Source organism: Manacus candei, unplaced genomic scaffold (genome assembly GCF_025592945.1).
Source record: "Manacus candei isolate 608988 ecotype Guabito, Panama unplaced genomic scaffold, ASM2559294v1 h1tg000014l, whole genome shotgun sequence".
In the NCBI taxonomy this organism is placed as follows: domain Eukaryota; kingdom Metazoa; phylum Chordata; class Aves; order Passeriformes; family Pipridae; genus Manacus; species Manacus candei.
Window position 1 is genome coordinate 50,491,329 of NW_026138062.1, and position 13,504 is coordinate 50,504,832.

General features: G+C 39.5%; 1 protein-coding gene across 11 annotated transcripts in view; it reads left to right on the forward strand.

The window, feature by feature from the left end:
• Window positions 1-13,504, forward strand: part of TENM4 (teneurin transmembrane protein 4) — a 600,622-nt gene that overhangs the window by 427,362 nt on the left and 159,756 nt on the right. For all 11 annotated transcript variants that reach the window (XM_051778647.1, XM_051778642.1, XM_051778649.1 and 8 more), the window contains one exon: window positions 12,823-12,924. In XM_051778647.1, the coding sequence (XP_051634607.1) occupies window positions 12,823-12,924 (102 nt within the window). The remainder of the gene's footprint in view (window positions 1-12,822; window positions 12,925-13,504) is intronic.

Genomic DNA, 13,504 nt, shown 5'->3' on the forward strand with positions numbered 1-13,504 from the left:
ATGGAAGGAGGGCTGTGTGGAGGTTAAACTTTTCACATTAGTTTGTACTCCCCATACCTAGAGTTTTTTTGTTTACTGTTCTCAATAACACACTGATGATGTTTTTGGATAGTGATACAGCCCTTAAAACTTTAGCACCTGGAAGTCAACAACAGCTTTATCAGTGTCCCTTTAATCTTTTCACATTTTTCCCCCAAACTGATAAACAGTCTCATTTCCCAGTCAAGTGAGCCAAGGGGGGTGAGCATGTTCCAATGTTGGAGTTTATCTCCCTGTCTGCCTTTTCAGACAGCTCCGAACAGATCAAAAATTCCTTCTGGTTCTTAAATCCCTTTCAGCTTCAGTCAGTAATGTATTGATGTACAATGTATGTGATTCCATGGCACACCGCTCCCTAAATGTTAACTGCAGCTTTCTGCCTGCTGCTGCTAGATCTGCAGCACTTCCAAGAATCATGAAGTTAGGCTAGTTGTTTCAAATCTAGATAGTATTCGTGATGACCTTTTTTCTCTCTGCAAATGTCTGAAACAATTCTTACATAATAATCCTGCTTCCCAAGCCATAATGGTAGGCAAAATTATTAATTCAGGATTTTTCCATTGAAGATGTAAGGCATCTATACTAAAGAGGAAATTAAGGACACGTCTCAAAGATAATTAGATAATAAGAAGCCTGTAAAGGTCAGATGCTTGGCTGTGACACCTTCCCAGCTGCTCTTTCTGTATAGAGGGTATCTCTTCATTGATGCTCTGCGGGTAAAAACTAGCAGTAGAAAATTACAATGTGTAAAACTAGGTTAGTTTTAAAGCAGAGATGTAATAATTTATTTAATGTTAGATTTGAACTTTTTATTTTGTTATTTTGATTTCTGTATGTACACTCCTCTTTCAATAGATCTTATGATTACAAGTGATTATTTCAGTGGGAAAAATAGACAAGTGGACAGATATTTTCATTTGTGTTGCTGTACAAAAGAGATTAAGTTATGCTTGTTAAGACTGCTTGGATGCCAATAAGTATTCATCTCAGTAGAAGTTAGATGTCTGAACGTCTTTAATGTTCCAGGTTTTGTCTGGTTTTGATCATCTTTAAAGTGATAAAAAAATGAAGGTAGATTTGTCTTTTTGAAAAGCATTGCCTGCATCTGTACTTACAAGGAATGGTAGCATTGAACTTGCATGTCTGTGTGCTGTTTGCAGGCAGGCACGTTCTCTTGATCTGAAGAGCTTGTACAAAAGGTTTATTCATTGGGGTAATTACTTTAGTTTTAGGGTCAAGAAAAGGTTTATTTAATACTGAAGTTAAAGCCGTTTTCTTTCATTCTGTTATTTCTGTCCCTGTGTTTTTCTGTTCACTTTTTTTCAGAACAGCAGAATTCTGCCTTAATAACATGGCATGTAAGTGCTGTCTGAGGGGTTCTGGAGAAATGTGTAAAACCATGCATATGGTTTTCGTTTTTACACTTTTGTATATAGCACTTTCCACACAGCCCAGACTATGGGCTAATGTAAGCACAGCTTGTTTTATTCCTGTGTCGTATTACCGAGCTGCTAGAGGAGCTCTGTGCACACTTTTCTTTCCATGAATGCTCCCCTGCTAAAGCACAGAAATAACGTTGGGGGAGTTACTTGTCTGCTTTGGCAAACAAAAGAAGAACTCTTTCTGTACTAGAACAACAGACTTTTTAAAGCCTTAATTTTCCAAAGGCTGTATTAAAGTGTACATACGTGCATGCAAGACCACAAAAAGGAGAGAAGCCAACAACATCAGCACCTCAGGAGTCAGTAGACCAATCTCTCATTTTGCATGGGGGCAAAGCAGGATGAGAAGGACATAGTCTGTACAGTAACTCCTGGCATATGTTGACTTTTTAAATGATAGCAGCTGGTCTGTGTATTAGATGTGTGACTGCTTTCTTTTCCTAAGCGCTACAGCAGTCTCAGAAAAAGTTTCATAAGTTATGTTAACCTGATTTCTGGACAGCTTGCTGGAGGCTCTGAGACAGAACGTGATTTGACCAAGTTTGTGCAGTGAGTCTGCTAGAGGCAGAAACAGCCATAAGTTCTGCTTTTTCAATGGCCCTGATCAAAGTCCACTGCATTGGCCTGAGTGCAGGCATCTAGCAGCACCTGAGATGCTCCAGGGAGCTGAGGGCATCTCTACAGTGGGGCATCTCTACCTAAAACCTGGAGAAGATTCAGGCCCTTCCATTGCAGTGGCTGCAGACCAGGCATTGTACTTGAGAGCATGTCCCTAGCACCAGGCATTTACCTAACTGAACCTCAGATTCAGTCATTCCAGCCAGTACATTCTTAGTTAGCAGGCTGGATGTATTAACTGAAGACTTTGTGTAAAATGAAATTTAATCTTTAATACACACAAAATTATAACATTGCCAAGGTTTCACGGCACTTATTTGACTGAGATCACATTTGAGGTTCTCTCTGTGTGTATGCAAGAATGGTTTGCTTTTTTTCCCCCTGGAATACACCAACTTAAAACATCATTTAAAATGAAACTCAAGGCCAGCTTTAGCCTTGCCCTGAGCTATGAGAGCAGAAGTTGTAATGTACTGAACGTGAAGTAACTTCCCTCTTGGTAGTGCAGCTCCAGAAGTTGAACCCTGAAGGCTGCATAATTGTTGTTTCCTGTATTAGTTTGTAACAATTTATGAGAGTGGGAAGGAACAAAAAAAAAAAAATTCTTTGCAATCCCTTGGGCAAATTGGGCATATGAGAGTTTCATTTACTGGAGTGAAATTCAGGTCTAAAAATATTCCAACTGCAAAAAAAAGGAAATCTAGGAAGAAAATAACTGTACTCAAGGTATCTTTTTAGATTTCTGCAGCCTTGTCACTGGTATGTTACAAGTATGGATTAAACTGGTGCAGCCTCACCTTGAATATTGTGTGCAGTTTTGGGTACCACAGTATAAGAAAGATATTAAGTTGTTAGAGAGCATCCAAAGGAGGGCAGTAGAGATGGTGAAGTGCTTTGAGGAGGAGCTGTATGACGAGTGACTGAGGTCACTTGGTCTGTTCAGCCCGGAGAAGAGGAGACTGAAGGGAGACCTCATTGCAGTCTACAACTTCCTTGTAAGGGGAAGAGGAGGGGCAGGCACTGATCTCTGTGGTGACCAGTGACAGGACCCAAGGGAATGGCCTGAAGCTGTGTCAGGGGAGGTTTACGTTGGATATTAGAAAAAGGTTCATCACCTAGAGGATGGTTGGGCACTGGAACAGGCTCCCCAAGGAAGTGATCAGAGCACCAAGCCTGACAGAGTTCAAGAAGCATTTGGACAATACTCTCAGACACATGATATGACTCTTCAGGATGGTGCTGTGCAGGGACAGGAGTTGGACTCGATGATCCTTGTGGGTCCCTTCCAACTCAGCATATTCTGTGATTCTGTGAAGTCTTATTGTGCTTCGAAGCTGCATTGTAGAAGGAAGAAGAAGGCAACTTCACTCCAACAGCTACTCTTTGTTTAAAATCATTCACTGATTTTTTTCCCCAGCTAACTTCTAACCTATGATCACATTTCAAGTGATTTAGAACAGAGGTTTTTTTCAGATGGTCAATTCTATTTCAAGACCCTTTCATGCTTTTAGCACTGCTCACATTGTAAGGGAGGAAAACAGTGTTCCCTCTATAACACTATAAACAGCAAAAATACATCAGCAGGATTTTCTAGAAGTTGATGAAGTCAAAGGAGATTTTACTGTTAAATGGTCATATACATAGACCAGTGCTCAAGTGCTTTTGAAATCCCATTACACCTTATGTTTTCAACCATGTGAGAACTTCAGATTATGAAGCATTCTGCAATGGAAAGATTTTTTCTTAATAAGGAACCAGTAAGAGAAAGGAATGAATCAGTGAGATAAATAGAAAGCTCTCTCTCAAAGGGTAACCCAAATTCAGACCAAATGTGGCAAAGGCTTCTGAAATGATCAAGCTTGTTCTCTTCTTTATTTATTTTATTTATTCCCACTTGGTCCCTTTTTCTGTAGAACAAAAGTTCAAAAATAAGACACAAAAAAGCTGATTTTATAGTATTCCCAGGTAGACCTGGAGTCAAATGTGCTTGAAATAGTGTAAGAAAGACTGATGTGATTGTGGTGAGAGCCATTTGAGTACCTGGGTAGACATTTCAAACCAGACCTAAAAGCAGTACTACAGACAACTCAAGCAAAAACGTACTTACATTATGTACTGTCAAATTTGGCAAAATCAGCAGCTCTTGATTTCAATAAGCAACCCAACTGTTCCTGAGCACCAAACCTTTTGTGCTTTACCATCACCTCGTAAAATGATACAGCCTTTAGAGTTGCTGCTGGCCAGGGCAGGTGTTTGTTGTCAGTACAATGATGGAGATGGGGGGGGGAGATATCTGCAGTTGCAAATTGCTTTTTTAAAAAGTTCTTACAGAAAAAGTGGAGGAGGGATAATGTGGAGGTGGATACTGTGATTACTGTCCTTCTCTCTGACTTTCCAGATTCAGGAGCAATTTAAGGAGTTATTTAAAGGACTTCTGCCTTTTGCCCTTTTCTTAATTTAGCATCCTTATACCTGCATGTGAAGATTAGAGTTCCACTGGGATATGAGAGCAAAACAGGGTTGTATGCATGGATCTTTAATTAAAACAGACCTCTCAGCCTTAGGAAAAAGAAAAAAAAATCAAAATCTGGCACAACATCAAGTGGCATTAGCAGTATCAGCATCACACTAGGTGCCCTACAGAAGAGGAAACTGTGAAAGAGCACTCAAAAATAATGACTGAGTTTCCATGATGCTGTCAAGACTTTCACATCCCAGGATGCCAGGTGTGGATTACTTGAGCTAGAAATATAAAAGCTGTATAAAACACAAATGAAGCAGAAAAATTGAAATCTCAGCAGGTGATGATGTACTATAAGAAGGAATCAGTCCTTTAAAGCTTCATCTGGGGAAGGAAGAGGAGGAGCAAGAGAATACCAGACCCAGCTTTTCCACATTTCCTTTGTTTCCAGGGCATTTTCTTTACCTTACTTGGTTTTTTACTTTTTTTTTTACTTTTTTTTTTGGCTCATAATGTCAAATCTGATGTTTCAAGACATCTGAAACCTGTTTTATCCCCTCTCACCTCCATATCTGCCTTGGCATTGTTATCACAGTTACAAGGGCAGGTGACAGTTCTCTAGGCTTAGAATCCAACCTCTCCTGCAGTGAAATTCAATTGAGTAGCATCATTTCTTTGAAAAATAAACAAGACTGCAAGCTCTGCAACTGGGAAGTAAATTAAATGTGTTCACAGAGCTTCAGAATCTTCTTTGCCTTTCATGTTATATTGCCTGACTTCCTATTAAAATTATTGCTAGTGTAGTCAGGGCAGTGACAGGGAGCATTTTTGTGAAAGAGATGTTATTGCAATGAGCTTGTAGGTGGCAGCTTTATCCTGGACATGAAGATCTAGGGAAAAGCATATGTGACTTGCTAAGGTTGTTCTAGTGCAGCAGTTAAGAATAAGGTGAAATAATGTGGTGTCCCTTCACTCTCCCAAGCTATGTACTTCATTGTACGGTGAGAGGCATGCTGTGCACCCCTCATGGCCCTTTTGCATTGATCTGGCTGACACAGAGGATTTCAGGGTTAGATATGAACCATAGAATCTACCTACTTGCTTGCCTGCTCCATGTGGCCTCCCTCTCCCCCTCCCTCCTTCCCTCCCAGCAAAGGATTTTCTTTATCCAGGGGAACATGACTAGGCAGAAAATAGGTCAGTGGACAGTTAGGAACAATTTATTTCTGCATTACAGTAAATATTTGTATTTATTTGATACTGTAAACAATTATCCTCTAATTATTCGTTTTACCTCCTTTTTTTAGAGACAGTATATAGACAGTCAGCGTTTATTAGGAAAGGGTAAAACCTTTTATTGCACCAGTCAGTATGTTTGCAATATCTCCCTGGGCTGGTACATCAATAGATGTGGCAATTTATTCTAGGTTGAGTAGCTCCATATATCTTCTGACCAGCACTGAGCAAAAGATTCTGAGGCCCTTTCTTGTGTAGAGGTGAAGTACACTACTTGTTGAAGGGGCCGGACAGGATACTTAAAAAACTCTGCTCTTTTCTTTGCATCTCACTTCTAATATGGAGTATTTTCATTGGTACAAAATTTTTATTTTCTTTGAGCCTTCATTCCAGAAACTGAGATTAGCATTGATTCATTAAGGTCCAGTTGTCCTACTGTGGTGCTATTCCTATGTGTTTCTGACACCAAACACTGTCAGTTCCAGAATAACTCTTTGAGGTTATCAAATTAAACAGTTACATTTGAATTCATACAGCCACATGGCACTGAATGGCATTTAATCAGTTCTTAGAAAGCAGTCCTGGTGCTTATTAACTCCCAGAAAGCTACTGCCTTCAGTTGCCAGCTAGATAACTATTTTTTCTCTGCCAATAGATAGTTGTCTCTAAATGCCTAGGGAATGATGATGCTTGGTGGCAAGTGTAGGCTCTAAAATATTTATCTTTAACACACAATTGTGTTACTGCAGCCTCTAATAGGATTTGGTGTCAGGCAAACATCTGCCTTGGCCTCTGGCCTAAAGATAGAGAAACAAGCTATTAAGTTGGATGTTGCATAGTAAATAAATAAGGCAGAAATGCTGTTAAAGTAACTATACCACTGACCAGCAAACATGGTGAGTATATAAAAAAGAAGTCCATCAAGAGTCTAGCAATTTGTCTACTTCCTTAATATGTTTATTGTGTTGCATCTGGATAAAGGTAATTCATGTTGGTAATTGTAAGCCAGGCTGACAGATCTTTATAGAGTTCACCACAGTAGAATTGGCTTTCACAGGGCTTTTTGTCAGCAGCAAAGTGGTCCCCTGAGCAGACCATTAGCCTGGGAGCTTTGTTGCTGTCATGAGTCAGTTTATAATATGAAGCAGACAGTGTATTTGTCCATGCCTCAGATTAACAGCCTAAAAAAATTGGGAATGGTAACAATTAGCAATTTCATATTGAACTCGGTGATATCCTTAAATGAAAGATAGTGTAGTGTGAAGTCTTATTGTGGGTATGAGCAGGATCATGCCAGTTTATGGCTTCTCTCAGTTTAAGGGGTGATTACAGTGGGAAAACTAGCAATGAAATAAAGGCTTCAGCCTAGTTTCCCTCAAAATCTACCAACTATGAGATTACTTGTATTAAAAAAACATCCCCTGAGATAAATGGCAAAAATCCCAAAGTATCCTCAGCAGCCGTAAGTCAACATGGTGCATGAAATAAAGTTGGTTTGCTCCAACCTATCATCTGTTTCTTTCTCTGCCTTGACGATTAAAGCTCATAAGCAGAAAGGATGTTAAAGAGTACTTCAGAAAAAGAGTTTTGCTCTTGGAGAAGTCTAGACTTTCACACTTAATGAATGTTTTCCATCTCTCATTTTTATAAATCTAGAAACAGTTTTGTACATCCTCCTTTTCCTGAATGAGGTAGGCTGGCCTAGGGTAGGGAGTACCTGCCATGTCAGACAGAGCATTTCTGTACCATTCTCCAAAATGAGACAGTGTGGATCTGAAAACCGAGTGTCTCATTATGTCATTCAGACCTTTTCTCAGTTGTTTACAGCATTTTTTGAGGAAATAATGGAGGACCACAAAGATAATCAGAGGGCTAGCACACCTCTCCTGTGGAGAACAGCTGAGGGAGTTGGGATTGTTTAGCCTGGACACGAGAAGGTTCCAGGGAGACCTTAGAGCACTTTCCAGTATCTAAAGGGGCTAAAAGAGAGAAACTTTTGATAAAGGCATGGAGTGATAGGACAAAGGGGAATGGCTTTAAACTGATCATGGGCAGGTTTAGATTACATATTAGAAAGAAATTACTCACTGTGAGGGTGGCAAGGCACTGGCACAGGTTGCCCAGAAAAGTTGTGGATGGATGACCCATCCCTGGAGGTCTTCACGGACAGGTTGGATGGGGCTCTGAGTAACCTGGTCTGCTGGCAGGGGGGTTGGAACTGGATGGTGTTTATGGTCTCTTCCAACCCAAACTATTCTATGATTCTGTGATTCTATGAAATGAATTGTTTTTTTTGTTGCTAATTGGATTGTGAAGCTGGCAGAACACTTACTTCTGTACCCAAGCTTCTGCATTCCCTATTAGAAGCCCCACCGCCTCTGCAGATCTGTCCCCAGTGTCAGCTGTTTGCTTTAAAGACTTTCACTCCTACAACCATTGGTGATTGAAAGGTGTCATGGAAACTGTGTTTTCAATACTCTCTTTGGACACGACAACAAGACCATATGAAGGCATCATGCATCCTCCATTGGCTGACCCTCCAGTTATTAATCTGTGCCCCTACCAGCTGGTGTCCATCAGATCTCTTGAGAGATTTGGAACCCAAGAGAAAACTGTGGGAATCAGACTGAAAACAGAGAACATATATATAGCTTTCTAAAAAAGAATTGTCCGTGGTCTCACAGTGAACTTTAACAATTAAATAAAATGAAACAAAACATTGTCATGATTCTCTAAAGCAGTTCCCATGGCGCTATTCATAAAACACCATATGGAATTTTGTACATATTGGAAAATATCCTTATAATTATGTGAACAGCTTACAGAATAAGCTGTATAAAGGAGACTAGAACCCAGCCACAACTGCAGTGACCTGTTTTTATTTATTGATTGATAGTTTGTCACCTCTTTAGCAATGTTGAATGTAAGTATACTAAAAAGACAGGCAGCTGCTTTGTGCTACCAACTTAGAGTCCCCCTAGATGTTAAAGTTTAGTCTCTTCTATCATCTAAGCCCCACTTCATAATAATTTTTTTAAGTCCTAGCTTCTGAAAATTTATCTGTTTGCTTCTTTGTTCTTTCTAGTATTCTCCCATCATGACTCCCTAATTTCTGGTGCCAGGTCACCCACCTCCACCTGTTTAGTTTGAAATGTAGGTATTGGAGCAGTGTGCATGGATACGTTTAAGTGTATACATTCCAGAAGGGACAGAAAACTGACTCAGGTGCCAAAGTGGCACAGCCTGTAACCACTGAAAGACAATCAGTCCTGGGATGAAAACAGAGGTTTTTATGAGATATCTTAAGTGAGCATGACTCGCTAATGACTGTGACCTTCAAAGTAAAAAGAAATTCCAGTTTCTGATTGTGCCTAAGAAAATAAATAGAAGCATGCTTAGTGTTGCACACACAGACTTGGTGCTCTAAAGCCTCAGTCTCAGCCTTGTTTATGCTCATCAGCTCTGGAGTTCCTGAGAAAAAAAGTAGGTTCATTTAACACTTCCTTTAAGGAAATACTTTGGAGCTGTTTGGGAACAGATTTGAGACAAAGATGCACTGCATGAATCTTCATCGCTTTTCAGAATTCATTCTCAGTAGTGAAGAACTTTGGGAGTGTGAGATCGTAATTGCCTGAGTCACACCAGGCAAGTTTGTATCCTTAACTGCTAAAAAACAGCAAGTGGCAAAGGAGAGAAGAGTTTCTTTTCACTTCATCTCCTCTCTATCAAGCAGGTTATTCCAGGGCAAAGAGAAGTAGTAAAATAAGAACGTGTTAGAAATGTTACTTTTGACTATGTTAGAAAAACAAGGTGAGTCAGAGAAATCAGTGAAATAGGATGAAAGGATTTTTAAGGGCTTGCTCTGTTATTAATAGTGTAGGGTATTCAGGCCACAGTTAAGAGCTACTGAGATGCTTCAGTTAAAGAAGGTGCAATGGATTTCATCCACCTGTTTTGTAGTTCCTTTTGAGTTAGTCACTATCTAGTATCAAGCAGTTTTGCCACACTTGCAAAGAAGAGTCTGGGAAATCAAATATTGAGGAGATAGTGATAAATTAAGTGATATGTGTGCATATCACCAGCATTTTGCAAAGAAAAATGGCAGATCTGCAGATGAACACAAAATAGATGTGAATATTTTTTTGACCTGCACTAGCGTTGGTCACTGTCGATGGGATCTGACCAGTTACAGGTGTCTTTGCTGAACTAGTCAGAGGAGGAAAGGATGCACCACCAGAGTAAAGACAATTAAATGGATTCACCCTGAGATTCAGGAAAAGTTGGTTACCTAAGCACAGGTAAGCTCTGTTTCTGTGGTCCCTCTGAACTTCTAAATCTTTTTATACATAGCCAGTATAGTGGACAGTTTAATCTCTAGTGAACATCTAATCAGTATACAGCATCTTACCCATCTTGCCCTAAGTATCACAGACACACCAGCTGAACCCTGCTGTAATGTAAAATATTGTTTCCAGTAACAAAGATTACCATTTATTTGATCTGGTGCATTGTCACACTTTAGAACAGCTGCTGTGTCTGATGTTACATTGCTTTTTAGATGTTTTTTAGATGTTTCTTTGGTTTTTTATTATTTTGCATAAATATTATTTATTATATTACATAAATATACCAAGAAAGCGATATAGATATTTTACTTCTTTTCAAGGACTCAATTTAGTCCTTTAAAGCAAAGCTTGGAAAAAAGTTTTTTTTAGTTTTTAGTTTTTTAATATACTGAAGTTGTTGTCATAACACTGGGAGTCTGTCCTGCATCAAGGTGACATAGGTATTCCCTATGACTTCAAAGGTTGTGTGTGTGTTACATATACACAGTGTTGCTACAGCTGGCAAACCCCAACCCAACATGGCAGTGTGATGATGAGGTGCCATGGGACAGCTACATACTGCATTGATGCTGAATAGTGTGGCCCTTCTCCTCTTCCTGGTTTTCAGGCAGTAGAAAAAAAAATTCACTAGGTTTTTTTCTCTGCTGCATTCATTTTTTTTTGCCACCTTTTGAGTTTAACCAACTCACTGAAGAGTCTGACAAGTGCCAGAACCAGCACAAGAAGAGGGAGCTTAGAGTTGTTCCTAGGCTGAGAGGATTAGAGGAAAAGGGCTGACCCTTTCAGCAACAGGAGCAGTTCAATCTCCTTACCCGTCTCATTATCTTGTTTCACGATACTCACACTGTTCTTCATATGTGTAAGTATGTGTATGTGCACAAATAACTTCTTTTTCCTAAATTTCTGCAATATTTATTGAAGACAAGAAAACATAAACATTTTTTAAAAAAACATAGAGGAAAAAAGGCATAAAGTAAATTTTTTTTTATTTTCAGCAGTGACATTAAACCATCACGAAGTTCTGAAGGTTGTATACACATGGGCTAATATCAGCTTTTCATTTACAGGATAGATTTCTGTTTATACTTGCTATGCAGTGAGAGATAGCATTTCCAAATATCAGTATAAATGCACAAGGCCTGAGTCATTATTTCTTTATTCTAGGAAGGATGGCTGTTCTTTGATTGGAATAAAGATGACAGCTCAAGCCTGAAGTGTTGACTAGGTGCTGTGACTGTTTTTCTATACACCATCAAGTGAATATCTGCTTAACTATAGAGCTTAAGTGTTAGAAAACTGACAGCACTTCCTTGTACCTTCCTTGCTGCATGGAGCTGTCTGATACCAGGACCTAAAACATAAATCCTTTAAACTGGTTTTATTATTTAAAATTACTGTTACCCTTTATGAATGATTAAATTACACCACATCCTTTAAAATGTCCTTCAGAAACCTCTGCTCTTTGGAGAACACCCATCCAGAAACAGGCTTCCTTTCATTTGTGATTAGAAGCTGATCTGCACATCACTGCTACTGCTGGTTCTCTTCATTTGCACTGATTGGGAGTTTACAAATATCTTTGCTACCAGGAGGCCTTGTGAAGTACGTGTGAAAGTGCAGTCATTATTCACAGGGCAGAGATTTTCATCCCACTCTATAGTAGATGTACCACCAGTGCCCCTCCTGTATAACCAAATCCCATTCTCATCTGATATGCATCTTCCTTGGAGAAAATGTGAAAGAGCAGTGTGGAATGAACCATGGTGTTACAACAACTTTCAAAGCCCCACTCACATTTACTCAGTCTTCACTCACAGTTTAGTCAAGAAAATAACATTATTTTCATTCTCTTTTTGATGTGTTTACCAGCCTGTATTGTTCTTTTATGAAAAATATGTTTTAGCCCCAGTATTGTGAACTGTTCTCAGAAGTGCCAGGTATCATTTTATTTACCTGTTAACTTTCCTTGAAAAATGAATAGCTGGTGTTTTTGTCAGAGTCAGGGAATTTAAGATGACAACTAGGAACAGAAGAAAGTGTGGAATAGTCCCATTCCTGTTCCACCAAGATACAATATTATGCCCAGAACTGTGACCTGTTAAATATATAGTATAAATTATATATTATATAATTTATAATGCATTATATTCTATATAATATTGCAGAACAAACGAGAAGAAATTGGTTAGAAATATTCCTTGAACAGGCAGACAGGATGAATCAAGGGTCTGTGTTCAGTAAATTCATAGGGGAACATTTCTATTGTAGCTCAGCTCTGTTTGGCACAAATAAATGCCCCAAGGTCACTTACCCAGGTCAACAAAATTGGACCAAAGGTATGTATTCTGCCATGAGAATGGTGAGCATTGGTTCTCTCCAATAAATTCAAAGAGGAAAAATCATTGTAAAAGTACGCAGGAAGAAAAGACATTTAGAAGTTTTCTGGTACTGAGTGAGAACAAAGCTTAGTGGACAGCTCATATTTAATCATAAGATTTCCAGTTGAACCCTCTATTGCTGTAAATGGATGAGCATTGTTTGGCTGAGCTCAGACTAATGCTTTCGGCTCCAAGTGCAGCAATGGCTTTGAAGTTTCAGCTGTCCTGCCATCGAGAGCCCTCCCAAACTCAGAGGTGTTTTCTTACCTAAAGGAGTACCTGAATTCTCTTTTGTTTTCCAGAATCAGTGGATAACTGTCCCAGTAACTGTTATGGGAATGGAGACTGCGTGTCTGGGACTTGCCATTGCTTCCTTGGCTTTCTGGGCCCTGACTGCGGCAGAGGTGGGAATTTATACTTGATAAACTGTTTCCCTTTCCCCTTCCATTAACATTTTCTTGTGGAAATTATATTCATGTCTGTGCCTTTTCAAAGTACTCCTCATCCAGCTTGAGGATGCTGCAGTAGGATGGGAATAGGTTGGATCTCCGGATTTGTTTGCTACAAATATGTTTGCTACAATTTCAGCTGAGGGAGCTGGGGGTTGTTTAGCCTGGAGAAAAAGAGACACAGCAGAGACCTTGTCACTCTCTACAACTAAAAGGAAGGTGTAGTCAGGTGGGGGTCAGCCTCTTCTCCAAAGTAATAAGGACAAGAGGAAATGTCTTCCAGTCATTCCAGAGGAGGTCTAGGTTGGATATTAGGAAAATTTCTTCACTGAAAGGCTTTTCAGGTACCGGAATAGACTGCTCAGGGAAGTGGTAGAATCACTATCTCTGAAAGTGTTCAGAAGACATGTAGATGTGGCTCTTAGGGGCATTGTTTAGGGATGGACTGGCAGTGCTGGTTTAAAAGTTGGACTCAATGATCTTGGAGGGCTTGTCCAACCTAAACTATTCTATTATTCTATACTTGTCATGAGTG